General features: G+C 47.2%; 1 protein-coding gene across 4 annotated transcripts in view; it reads left to right on the top strand.

Moving 5' to 3' along the window:
* Positions 1–2,415: 2,415 nt before the first annotated feature.
* Positions 2,416–13,987, top strand: part of MINDY4 (MINDY lysine 48 deubiquitinase 4) — a 129,832-nt gene continuing 118,260 nt past the window's right edge. For 2 of the 4 annotated variants that reach the window (XR_011503769.1, XM_014841063.3), the window contains exons 1-3: positions 2,416–2,628; positions 8,741–8,860; positions 11,891–12,126. Coding sequence is in view for 3 of the 4 variants with exons in the window: in XM_014841063.3 (XP_014696549.1) it covers positions 2,566–2,628; positions 8,741–8,860; positions 11,891–12,126 (419 nt within the window). In the remaining variant the exon portion in view is untranslated. Of the gene's footprint in view, positions 2,629–3,205; positions 3,283–5,212; positions 5,351–8,740; positions 8,861–11,890; positions 12,127–13,987 lie in introns of those variants that run through there. The other 2 variants (XM_070511462.1, XM_070511460.1) reach the window with 2 other exon arrangements.

The following is a 13,987-nucleotide window of genomic DNA, read 5'->3' on the forward strand; positions in this document are numbered from 1 at the left end:
CACCTTTGCGCTCACTGTTTCCTCTGCCTAGAGGGCTCTTCCTCTAAGTATGTGTGTGGCTCTCATCCTCTCTTCTTCAGGTCTTTGCTGAAATATTACTAAGTAATCATTATGGTTTGAATGTTTGTGTCCCCCCGCCTCCAAATTCATATGTTGAAATCCTAAACCCCAGTGTGATGGGAACTTTGGAGGTGCTTAGGTCATGAGGGTGGAGCCCTCAAGGAAGGATTAGTGCACTTCTAAAAGAGACCCCTGAGAGCTCTGTTGCCCTTTCTGCCCATTGAGGATGGCCATCTAGGAACCCGGAAGTGGGCCCTCACCAGACACTGCACCTGCAGGCACCTTGATCTTGGACTTCCAGCCTCCAGAATTGTAAGAAATAAATTTCTGTTTACAAGCCACCTAGTCCATGGTATTCTGTTACAGCAGAAGTTTTGAGGTTAGAGATGTAACCCTAATCCAATATGATTATGTGATCACCTTTTAAAAAATTGTGGTCTCTGTTCTCCATCAAAAGCCCTCCTATATATACTCCTCCTGTGCTTTTTTTCTTTTTAAATCTATGACATCGTAAACCCACCTGCTATGCTCTGTGTGTATTTTCCATGTGTTTCAGTTATTTGCTTCTTGTCTATCTCCTCATTCCCCACTCCTACCAACTTCTCTTCCTCCAAGAGGGCACATATTTTACAGTGCTAAGTCCATGGCGCCTGTCCACCAGGCATGTGGCAAGGGCTCAATAAATATGTATCAATGAATAAATGAATGATGAAGGAAGGGATTTTTTACTCTTTGCCTTCATTTCACCCTGATCTTCCTCCAGGAGGGGTCTCTCTTCCCTCTGACTGACCACATGACACTTACTATCTGTGATACACAATCTCTTACCGGAGCACAAATCTGTCTTGTGCTGTTTCCTATTATTACACATCCTTTAGTGTGTCTTCGTAGCTGGCACACGAGGTCCCCTTGACAGAGGATCATGTGGGCTTCTGCAGCTCTGCCTACTCTATACTCACTCGCTGTCACATAGCACTAAGTGTCCAAAAGTGGCTTCTCCACGAACCATTGCACGCTGGAGGAGGAAGACACCTAGAAATTATAACGCGATCTGCCACATTACAACGATTTCCTAGGGCATCTGAATAGTGTGGTACCATGGCTTCCCATGTGTGGTCGCAAGATGGTTTTAGAGGAACACACAACTTTCTGGTTACATATTTGTTTTAATGTGCATTAGAGATTTAACAAGCACACCCAACCTATGATTTTGTGGATATTACTGATTGGAAACACTTACCTTTGAACATAAATTTAAGAACATGTATGTTAACTTAAAAAAAATAATACATAAGTAACTGTATAGGTATTATGGGTTGATGGGTGTCCCTGCAAATCCATATATTGAAGTCCTAACTCCCAGCATCTCAGAATGTGACTGTATTTGGAGATAGCGCCATTAAAGAGGTAATTAAGTTAAAATGGTTTCATTAGGGTGGGCCCTAATCCAATATGATTAGTATCCTTGTAAGAAAAAGAGATGATGCAGATATATACAGAGGGAAAATCACGTGGACACACAGGGAGAAGACAGCCATCTCCAAGCCAAGGAGAGAGGCCTCAGAAGATGCCAAACCTGCCAACATCTTGATCTTGTACTTCTAACCTCCAGAGTTGTGAGAACGTACATTTCTGTTGTTTAAGCTACCCTGTCTATGGTACTTTGTATGGCAGCCCTAGCAAACTAACACACTAGGTGCTGTGCAGATGGGGCTGAGACTGAAGATGGTACCTAAGTGACCGAGTTTGGGGGAGCTGGTACAGGGCAAAGACATGGGCTTGGCTGGAGCCCCAGCTTTGCCAATTCCTAACTGTGTGGCCTTCAGCACAATTTTAACCTTCCTGAATCTCTGTCTTGTTTTAAAGAATTGGACAATAGTAACCACTTTGCTTGGAAGTTTTGAGGTTAGAGATGTAATAATGTGTGTAAAATGCCCGATGCTCAATAACTGGCAGTCTCCTCGTGGGAAAGCAGGCACCAAGGCCGGGAGGGACTTGTCCTTGAAGTTCGGCGCCAAGTAAGCAGAGTCCTGGGCCTCCCTGCCCCAGGCCAGCCAAGCTCAGCGGGCCTCAGGGAGCCCAGGAGCGGGCTGCGGTGCTGCAAGTCGACCTCTAGGGGCCACTTCACGTGGGTTTCCTCCTCCAGGAATAAGGAGGCAGGCCCCCTCCCCATTTCACATCTTGGGAAATGGGTACTCAGATTGGGGCAGTGACTTGTTCCAGGCCACCCAGATGGACAGGACCAGAGCCAGGACCACGGCTCGGCCGCTGGGCTACACGGGGCTTAGACTTACTAGTTCTGCCTCCCGCTCCCAGAAGCGAGTTTGAGGACGCTCCTCCCCTTCCCTCCCACCTTCCCGGCCCAGCCGCCGGCTCCCAGGGAAGAGGAGGAGTTCTCGCCGGCTCTGATGACACCGTCGCCACGGCAACGCGGCCATACTGGCCCCAACGGACCCGGGGGCCTGGGGCTGCGCTGGCTGCGGCCTCGTGGGCAGAACCGGCAGCATGGACAGCCTCTTCGTGGAGGAGGTGGCCGCCTCCCTGGTCAGGGAGTTCCTCAGCAGAAAGGTACGTCGCGCCGCCCTCCACAGTTCTGGGTAGTTGCTCTAATTTGGCGTGGGGGGGAGGCAGTCTGGGGGTTCCCCTGCAACCGCTGCACCTTCGAGGAGGGAGATCTTCCCCTGCCTGCTGCCTGGCCCAGTGATGCCCGACAAAAGCGCCACTTTCCCGGGCCTGGGGAAACTACATTTCCCAGGAGCCATTTCTGTCACCGCGCACTTCCCGCAAAGCAGGGCGGGATCGCGGACCGCCGCCAGCCTCTGGCATCTCGCCGCCCGGGTGGCGGGCGGCGGGCTGACGGCGGAGTGGTTGGGGGTTTCCCCCTCCCGTTTTCTCTAAAGCGCAGCTGCGTTCTTGAGGCCCCAGCAGCCCAGCGGGCAGGCCTTTGGCCAGCCTGGCCGCCCGTCCACATAACCAATCCCGAGACTTACACCCCACTGGGAAAGAACTTCCCCCACTTGCCCCAAGAGGGAAGCTAAAAGTCTTAAAGAAGTTCTTGACGGTTCAACCCCTTGGTCGTGTCCATCAACAGTGGGAAGTTCAGTTGTTTCTGGTTTTAAGTTCTCCTACCGTCTTGTCCCAGCAGAGTTTCCGAAGTAGTCCGAGTCGTGACGTCCTCAGCTCTCCTCTGCCCTTACGGTGGAGACAGGACACGAGGACACGGTGGGAAATAAGTCGATGGGGGTCAAGGGGAACGCGGGTGTGGGGGGAGCACCCATTACTCATTCTACACACAGTGACTGAGGGCTGGCCACATGCTGTGTGTTGTGTTTGGTGTCATGTTGGATGGGGCGGTGGGCACTTGTCTGGGATTAAAACATACAAACAAACAATTGTTTGAATCGAGGAAAAGAGAAGGGCTTTGGAATCAGATGGAGGAGTTCAAATATCTGCTACTAGTTAGCAGTGTGAACTTATGTTACTCCTGCCTCGATTCCCCTCCCTGTACAACAGGAATAAGAAGACCTACCCTTTGCAGATTTATAATGAGGGTTAATAGTAATATGTGGGCAGCTCCCAAGCATTGTATCTGCTGCATGGCTTCTCCCCCATCTCTGATGTGCACCTGTTTTGAAAGTGTCCTTCTTTGCTTTTTAAAAATGTGTTTTTATTTAAATTAAAAAAAAATACATGTGGCTTCATTGTATCTGCTCTGTGTCTATGGCAAATTGACCTTTCATCACCAAGTCCTGGCTGCAGTTGCATGTCAGTGACACACCCATGAGGCTGACCACTGCCATCATTCTTTTAAGACTGGGCCACCAAGCAAACCCCTCGGAGAGTTTCCCTCATGCCTTTCCTTGCCTGAGTACAAACGAAATCTGAAGTCATCGCCTGATGTCCAAGGCTGCCCTCTAGCTTGAGCCCGGCTTACCCTCCCAATCTCATTTCCAGCTTCTCCCACATGCTTTTCCTTGTTCCACCGTGGTCCCCTCAAGTCCCACGTTCTTCAGGAGGTCTTCTCAGATGACTCCAGTTAGGATGACTGACCCATCCTGCCTGGGGTTTGCTCACTGATGCTCATGTTATAGTTGATACATTTGCCTGTTACCTACTAGACGGGTCCACAGAGCCGACACCTGACCTGGGTGGGACCCTGGCAGTCGTCTGGTTTGCCTGGCCTCCTTTCCCTCGTGATTTTTATCTGGGCACACAAAGGCCCAGAGGAGAAAGGAGTGGTCCATAGTCACTCAGAAAGTCATGGAGAGCTGGGACTGCAGCCCAGGTCAACTGCTTTTCTCATCGCCTTCTGCTGTGGGGCAGAGACCATGTCCTCCCCTCAGGACTTGGCACAAGGTAGGCACCCAGCAGCTATAACCAAGAGAGTTCCCATGATGGCACGGGTACCTTCTAGGTGCCTATTCGTTTTCTCCCCAGATCCTCACGTCAGTCCTGAAAGGCAGGTATAATGATGCCCTCGCACGTAAGACTATGAATTATGAGACGAGGAGGCGAATAAACTTGCCTAGGGTGAGCAGGTCAGATCATGTCACTGCTCAGCTCAAAACCCTCCATGGGCTTCCTATTCCAGTGGGAATAAATTCGAAGGGAAGGCCTTCCAGGGCCTGCAAGCTCTCTGTGACCTGGCTCCCGGCTCCCCCTTGGACCTCATCTTCCACTACTGCCTTCTCCACCCTTGACCCTGTCTCGTACTCAGCTGCATTGGCCTCCGTGAACTCACCAAGTGTGATCTCCCCTCAGGGAGAGTCGTACAGTTTCTTGGTGGTGTCAGGGTCCACCAAGGGGCCTCTCCTGGTACCCCAGCATCCCAGGTCCGTGGGCCCTCTCCTACCTCCACCACCCTTTCCCGTAGTCCTGACCTAGGCTTATCATTACCAATACTGCACCCTTTCCATAATTTTAGGTCCAAGCATCCCACTGTCCTCATTTCCACCTCACCTCCCTTAGTAGCCCACATAAACTATTCTTCAACCTCACTCACATCTCCATTCCATCGTCCCTGTCACCTTTTCACAGTCCCTCAGCCCTATCCTGACCTCCCGCCACTTCTTACCTACCCGTCACTATAATCACACCCTCAGCAACATGTTTGACTCCCTTGTCCTTCTCTCCCTTCATCATACTCCCCCAATGTTGAAAAGTCGGCTGGGCCCACTCCGTGCCTGCACCGCAGAGCTGAATGGAGCTGGAGAAAAACGCACCACCATGTTGACCGCCCTGAATTCATGGCTACTCACCCTGTGATGCCTCAGGGATGCCTGCCCACCTGGTGAGACCTCTCCAGCCCGTTGACTCCCTGATTGTGGATGACCATTTCACACCTTCTCTCTCCTCAAACCGCAAAGCTCCTTCCCCGTCTGATGTCACTGAGAACGTAGAAGCAGTCATGAGAAAACTCCCGCAGGCTCCCACCACCACACGTAACCTTCCTGGGCCCGAACCACTCACCTCGCCGTCCCTCCTGTCCTCATGGTGAATTCTCTAGGCTCCTGGGTAAGGCCACCCCTCCCTGGGTGCCTGTCCCCCTGCGTGCTCAGGGACACGGCTGCAGTTATCATCATCTCTCTCTAGTGCATCATCCATTTTGTCTTCTCTACTGGATTTTTCCTGTCAACATATAGACGGGCTCCTGTGAATCCCGTCTTGGCCCCCAAGCCCCTCCAGCTACTAGTCCATTTGCTTCTCCTTTTTATGGCAAAGGCTCATGAAAAAGTTATGCATGCTCTGATTCTAATTCTTCTCCATACTTTCTTAAACCCACTTTAATCAGGCTTTTGTCCCCACCAACCCCTGGAAAAGACTCTTTGTCACATTTGTCAATGACCTTTAATTTTCAGTCCTCATACTTCATGATCTAACAATTGTGTTTGGCACAGCTAATTACATCCTTCTTCCTGGAAACTCATTCTGCTTGGCTTCTGGAGGCCACCTCCTCTGGGCTTTCCTCCTATACCTCCCTAGTCACTCCTTCTCAGGTTCTTTTCTGGTCCCCCTCATTTCCCTGAGCTGTGCATGCTGGTGGGCTCAAAGACTCGGTCTATGGCCCTCTTCTCTCCTCTTTTCCATTCATTTTCCAGGCACCGCCCCCAGTCTTGTGGATTCTAGTCCCATCGATCTGCTGACAATTCCCAATTGTCTCTCCCCAGCCAAGACCTCTCCTTGAACTCTAACATCCTTTCCAACTGCCTGTTTTACATTTCCACTTGGATATCTAAAAACGTCTCAACTCAACACATCCTGAGTTCAATTCCTGATTTCCTCTACCTCCCACAGTTTTCCCCACTTCATTAAGTAGTATCACCATCCTTCTGGTTGCTTGGGCCAAAACCTCTGGAATCATTTCTGCCTCTTTTTCTTCTTGTGCACCTCACACCCAGTCCATCTGTAAATCTGTTGGCTTTACCGTCGGAACACATAGAGAATGTCGCCCCCTCTTTCCACTTCTGCTGCAACCACCCTAGTCCAAGCCACCGCCATCTTTCATGTGAATGGTTTGCTAGCCTCCTAACTGGTTTCTCTTTAATCCCCTGCCTTCAACAATCTGTTCCTGACCTAGCAGCTAGGTGATCCTGTCCAAATATAAGTCAGTCCAGGATGCTCCTCTTTTCAGATCCTCCAGTAGCGCCCCCATTTCACAAAAACCGACAAGGTCTTTCCTTAGCAGGCTCTGGGTAACGTCTCTGACTTCATCTCCTACCACTTTCCCCTGGTCACGTGGCTCTAGCTGCACTGGCCTCCTGTGACTGCCACAGGGCCTTTGCCCTTGCTGTTCCTAGCCTAGAACGCTCTTCCTCCAAGTGTCTGCACGGCCTGCTTCCTTACTTCCCTCACATCTCTGCTCTAATGTCAGCGAATCATGAAGCCTTTCCTGACCACCTTTTATAAAATAATCCCCCTTCCCTGCCCCCACCCCCCCACCTCTCTGTCTCCTGAGTCTGCTGTATTTTTTCCCCATAGTATATTCTTGTTGGCTTTCCCCTGATAGAATGTAAGCTCCCTGAGGGCCAGGACTTGGATCTGTTCACTCCTCTGCCTCTAGCAGCTGAACTAGTAGATTAGCAGTTCGTTCCCTTTCACAGATGGGGGAAACCGGAAGATAGGAGTGAGCATGTGGATGATGCTCAGTAAGTAGCTGACTGTCTAACATAGAGTCCTTCATCTTCATCTCTGCTCTCCCTGTCTCCAGTGGGGCATGTTAGAAGCCGCCCTACTGTACGTTCAACCCTTTGTCTATGGTTGACTTCCCCAACAGAATGTCAGTTCCATGACAGGGTGGCGGTGGTGGGGGGGGAGGGGCAGTGTTTGGTCTTATTCCTTCTGTATCTCCTGCATCTAGAACAGAGCCTGGCACACAGTAGGTGCATGACGGAGGTTTGTTGAGTGAATGAAGATTAAGTGGGCTGGATGGGACCAAGGACCGGCTGATTCTCGAGGGCGTCCTCATCCACTACCCCAGTGGTTTTCAGATGCCAGTGTGCACTACAGTCCTGGAGAGTTTCTTACATGTACCAAGACTTGCTGATCTGAACTGTTCACAAATGTAAGGAGTTATCCAGCAGAGAGGGACCCTCATTATAGAGGTTTCCACATCACTTTGATTGGGGAAGACATGGTTAAGCCCAGATGAATTGTAGGTACCTCTTGAGTCCCACCTCTCCTTCCAGGTGACTCTCCCTAATGCACCCAAGCACATCCCTACTTTTTCCCCAACGTATATATCCATTGCTTTCTGTTCCCCCATCTCTAAGACTTCCTTTTTATTCTCTTCAGTTCAAGGCTGTATTCATACGTCTTGTTTCACATTCCTCTTGCCTCAATTCATGGCAGGCAGCAGGTTTTGTCTTGTTTTCCAAGCAGTGAGAGCCCACACACAAAGGCGAGGGGAGAAGTTGAGGCCTGTCTAGCACTGGGGTCTGGATCCATCAAGAGCCAGGGGCTCCCTTAGCAGCAGCTGAGCCCTCTGTGCAGGCCACAGCAGCTGTGGTTGTTTTTCAAATGAAGAAGCCAGGCTCGTATCGGGACCAGCACTTCCCATTGCCAGAGTGTGTCTTAGCCGGGTCTTCTGGGAGTTCAGGGCTGAATGGTGGAAAGCGGTTTTACTGGGGGTTCAGCAGCATTTACCAATTGCTTCTGGTGGGCCTGGGTCACGACATCATGGACTCACAGGCTGGGATGGTCAGAACCCCCCGCCATGTGATTCCACTGTGTTGTTATCTTGGGTAGATCAACCCTGGCTCCCCATCTGAGAAAAGAAGGGAATGAATATTGGCCTTTTGTTTTTGTTTATTTTTAAATCTTCATATTGTATAGCCCCAAATCTAAGGCCAAACCCAGGGCTCCTGGGTCAGCCTTGGGTTAGTCAGTCACCTGAATTTCATTTTCCTCATCTATACAATGGCCTGACCACTCCAGCCTTCCTTAGCTCAGCCCACGGGGTCGTTGTAAGATTCATGGTGATAATCGTGAAGATGCTGTCAAGCCTAAAGGTTATATAAAAATAAGTCCTTGAGTCAGTGTTTGGTCTTTGCCTTATCCTTGTCAGGAGGGCAGGATAAGAATATGACCACGAAGAACGTCAACAGTCTTTGTTTATACTGTGTCGGAGAAAGGAAGGTTTTGATTTAAAATGGTAAATAGTGATCCAGATTTCTTCCCTCAGGGCTTAAAGAAGACGTGTGTGATCATGGACCAGGAACGCCCGCGCTCTGATCTCAGCATAAACAGCAGAAACGACCTCCGCAAGGTTTTGCATCTTGAATTTCTCTACAAGGAGAACAAAGTAAGTGCTTTGAGGTGTGGCGTGAAGTTCTGGAACCGAGTTTGGCAAAGTCAGAGCACTCACGGGGCCTGCCAAGCCATCAGAGACAGGTGGCAGGAGGTCTGGAGAATCAGACCGGGCCGGGTGCTGACAGATCCCGCGCGTGTGTCAGGTTTCTGGGGCCGTCCCACCCACGTCTTGCGCGTGCGCAGCTCTGAGGCTCCTTTTGAACCCGAGCCTGTAGCGGTTACTCCCTGTGCTCCCTCCTCCTCCGTGAGGCTATTTTTAGTAAGACTGTACTTAAGGATATAGTCTTGAGTTATACTAAAACTTTCCATCCCCTGCCTGCGCAAGACTTTCCTTCTTCAGTTCTGAGTAATACCTTATTCTTAAGTCTACTGTGACATCTAATTCAGGCAGAAGCGGGGCTCGCTTTCAGCTAACCGGGGTGCGTTGGAGCTGAGATAGCAAATGGAACGGCACCCCCTTGGTGGTGGGGGTGCTTCCCTGACCGCCCCCCCCCATCCCACCCCGCCCTTCATGGCATCCTTTGTCGTGCTCATCAGGCTGACAATAGAATGTTTGTGTGGTTGTTTAATTCGCATCTTGGATGCTGCAAGGGCCAGAGATGGTCTCTTTTGTTCACTGTTGTATCCCCATACTTAACACGTTGCCTGATGAGAGTAAATAGTCAATGTGTATTTGTGGAATATGTGAATGAGTGAAGCTGCCATTCTGACTTAATTGCTCTTTCTGTTGAAAAGACAGAATCTTCTAATTTGATGTAAGAATGGGCTCTCCCGCAGGTGTGCCTTGTGGTAGGATATAGTGTCAGAGTTGGAAAGAACCTAATGATCATGTATTTTGGCATTTATCACAAATGGCAGCCAGGGAAAGGCCTATCACAGGCTCAGTAAAGACTTCAAATAGATGACCTTCGTCCTCTGGGTCCTGGGGTGACACTGGGGCCCCTCCATCTCCTGTACGCTCTAGTTGAAGTCCTTCAGAAAGAGGACTGTTGACCCAGGCAGCAGATATTTCCAAAACCTCCATCTGCTGCACTTTAAGGCAGGAGAGTGGTGTGTACATTTTATTTATTTATTTTTTTGAGGAAGATTAGCCCTGAGCTAACATCCACTGCCAATCTTCCTCCTTTTTTTTTTTTTTGTTTGCTGAAGAAGAGTGGCCCTGAACGAACATCCATGCCCTTCTTCCTCTGCTTTATATGTGGGATGCCTGCAACAGCATGGCTTGATAAGTGGTGCATAGGTTCACACCTGAGAACTGGCCAACCTGGGGCCATTGAAATGGAGCACACGAATTTAACTACTCTGCCACCAGGCAGGCCCATGGTGTGTACATTTTAGAAAGATTTTTCTGTGAAGAGTGAGAGAGTTAACCAGGAAATTCAGTTAACCATTCTGGTACTGTAGCATTTTTATGTAGATGCATCTTTACCCAATTTCCCATAAGTATCTTTGCCATTCAAGTTCTTTTTATTTCTTCACTATTTTTTCAAATTTCTTCCTAATGTCGTCTCCCTAAGGTAACTGTTATCTTAAGATACTTAAAATATTTTCCTTAGATCTTGATAAGTGCCCTGATGATTTGATTTACGCAGTTGTTATTAGATGTTATACAATGAATTAGAGCTTATATTTTACAGAAAAATATCCTTATTAATTTATCTGTTGCATAATGATTTTGACATTCGCTCAGCCCAAAGCTAGCGTGATGCTAGGAAAGCCCTGCAATTTAACGTTAATTCCAGTAACTTGTTTTTCCCTATTAGGTATATGATAGATAAAAATGTCTATGTGAAATTGAGGTTTTGAAAAATGTATCTAGATTCAAATAAAGGCTGTTTCTATTATGAGCAAAGTGATGTGAAAAGCCACAAAGTATAATTCAGGTAATCCTGGGCCCTAAATCTCTTTATTAAAAGGAAAAACAAGAAGGTGGAAATAAATTATATAACATCTTCCCCCCAACTGTCTTCCTTGTAAATTTCACTTAGACTCAGACAAGACAGTTTTTTGGTCCCGTGCTAGAAAAATAAGATAAATCTGTCCTCTGATTTTGACTAACATGTGACCGTGTCAGTCCCCACTCCACTTGCCCAGGAACACCCAGGCCCTTTGGAACTGTGAGCAGATGCGGGCATTTGGTGAGTTTGTGATCAGAGTGGAAAAGCACTTGACAGACGGCCTGGCACAGAGGGGACCCTCGGGTGCATCCAGTCCTTGTCCCTTTCTATTCCCCTGATCTACACGGCAGAACTCTGGGACCAAGACCCACAGCCACGTGGCTTATGACCAAATTCAACAGATTTATCAGGCAGTCGTTATCTGAGTTTATCTAAGGTATACTTAATGGAGCCTGGGAATCTGTATTTTAAAAAAATCACCAAAGGTAACATTTAGTGCCGTCAGGGTTGGGAAATACTGGTGTCATTTATTTCCAAAACCTACCACTGAAAAGTTTCATTTTATCTGTATTATTTTTTTTTTAAGGTTGGGGTATAAACTGAGTCAGTCCTGACTGCCTGTCTGTGTTCTCTGCAGTAACCTTCAGCTGCATTGTCTCTGTAATCTTTCATATCCGGTGTTAAATGCAGAGTGCACAAACTAAGAAAATGCTCAGGTCCCAAATATTTGTAAACTTGTAGAGTTAGTGATCCCTAACAGCATAATTGTTTTTTAAGGAAAGGATATGCATTTTATAAAGTTGTTCCTAGGAGAAAAAAAACAAGAAGAAATTTGTTTGGGTATCTCTCTATTCATATCACATTTTATTACAAATGTTCATGGAATCGCCTGACTCATGCATTGCATCCTAGGTCTTTTCAGGTACAAATTTTATCTTCATCTCTGTGTTGCTACCTAACACAGTACCTGACATAGAATAGGCAGTCAGTGAACGTTTGCTGAAAGACTGTATGAAGGAGTGAGAAGTTGATAAACTTTTGTGAAAGAATCGGAATAGCTGTCTTTTCCACTCTTCCCCTGAAGCTGTATGTACAATTAATGATTTTTTTTTCCGCAATGATAGGCAAAGGAAAATCCTCTAAAGACAAACCTTGAACTCATTACCAGATACTTTCTGGATCACTTTGGAAATACTGCCATCAATTTCACTCAAGAAACAGCAATACCTGCACTCTCGATTCCAAAGAAAAATAACAGATTGCCATTGAGATGCTCAGAGACCACGCTGGTGAATATATATGACCTTGCAGATGAAGATGCAGGATGGAGAACTTCGTTGTCAGAAACAAGCAAAGCCAGGTATCTCTTCCCATTTATACTGTGGATTAGATTCCTATTGCTGCTGTAACAAGGTACTATAAGCTCAGTGGCTGTAACAGTCAGAGTTCTCCAGAGAAACAGAACCAATAGGAAACAATAGGATATATGTGTATGTGTATATATGTATTAATATATATACATATATATGTATAAATGTTATATATATAAATAAAGAGATTTTTTTTTTAAGGAATTGGCTCACACAGTTGTGGGGGCTGGCAAGCCTGCAATCTGTAGGGCAAGATTTCTGTGTTACCGTATTGAGGCAGAATTCCTTCTTCTCTGGGAAACCTCAGTTTTTGCTCTTAAGGCCTTCAACTGATTGAATGAGGCCCACCCATATTTTCTACGGTAATTTCCTTTACTTAAAGTCAATTGATTATAGATGTTAATCACATCTAAAAAAATACCTTCACGGCAACATCTAGACTAGTGTTTGACCAAACATTGGGGCACCACAGCTTAGCTAAGTTGACATATAAAATATAACCATCACAGTGTCTTCTAGCAACACCAATTTATTATCTTACACTTCTAGAGGTCAGATGTCCAAAATTGGTCTCACTGGGCTAATGGTAAGGTTTCAGTAGGGCTGGTTCCTTCTAGAGGCTTTGAGAGGAGAATCTGTTTCCTTTCTTTTTTCGGCTTCTAGAGGTCACCTGCATCCCTTGGCTCGTGGCTGCTTCCTCCATCTTCAGAGCTCATCAGTACAACCTCTGCTTCTGTCATCACATCTCCTACCACTGACTCTGATCCTCCTGTCTCCCTCTAACGGGGACTCTTGTGACTGCATTGGGCCCACTCGGATAACCCAGAATAATCTCCTCATCTCAAGATCCTTAACTTAATCACGTCTGCAAAGTTTCTTTTGCTGTGTAAGGTGACATATTCACAGGTTCCAGGGGTTGGGACACGGACATCTTTGGGAGACCATTATTCAGCCTCCCACATTCTCTGCTTCCAAAATCCCTGTTGTGGAGCACTGTAATTTTTCTCTAGAGGCATGGGAATGGACCCCTCTTTGGTGGAGGGTGCTTATGATTCAAAATGTTTAATTTAAATTCCATGATTTGTAAGGTTCAGGAGCTTGCTTTGTTTCCATTTTATTAAAAACAGGGCTCTGCTTCAGTGGCCCAGGGTTCACTGGTTTGGATTCTGGGTGTGGACCTACACACCCTCATCAAGCCATGTTGTGGCAGCATCCCACATAGAAGAACTAGAAGGACTTACAACTAGGATATACAACTATGTACTGGGGCTATGGGGAGGAAAATAAAAGGAGGAGGATTAGCAACAGATGTTAGCTCAGGGCCAATCTTCCTCACCAAAAAAAAAAAAAAAAAGAAAGAAAGAAAAAAAGAAAAAAGAAAATCCTTCTGGGGCTGGCCCTGTGGCTGAGTGGTTAAGTTCGCACACACCACTTTGGTGGCTCAGGGTTTCACTGGTTCAGAGCATGGGCATGGACCTAACACTGCTCATCAAGCCATGCTGACGCATCGTCCCACATAGCACAACCAGAAGGACCTACAACTAGAATATACAACTATGTACTGGGGGGCTTTTGGGAGAAGACGAAGAAGAAGAAGGAAAAAAAGAAGATTGGCAGCAGATGTTAGCTCAGGTGCCAATCTTTAAAAAAAAACAAAACGTTGTCTTACTGTTCCCACCATTATGTGACAATCTTTAAAAATACACAAAAAAACATAAAAACCAGGAGTATAGCATTCTAAAAGGCAATGAAACACTATAGAGATGGAGAAATCTGAAAAATAAGGCCTTTTAGAACTCCCAGGAAGAGAATGACTTGGCATTCTTGATGGAACCTCTGTTACTTGGAAAA

The sequence above is a fragment of the Equus asinus genome, chromosome 1 (assembly GCF_041296235.1).
Source record: "Equus asinus isolate D_3611 breed Donkey chromosome 1, EquAss-T2T_v2, whole genome shotgun sequence".
Lineage (NCBI taxonomy): Eukaryota > Metazoa > Chordata > Mammalia > Perissodactyla > Equidae > Equus > Equus asinus.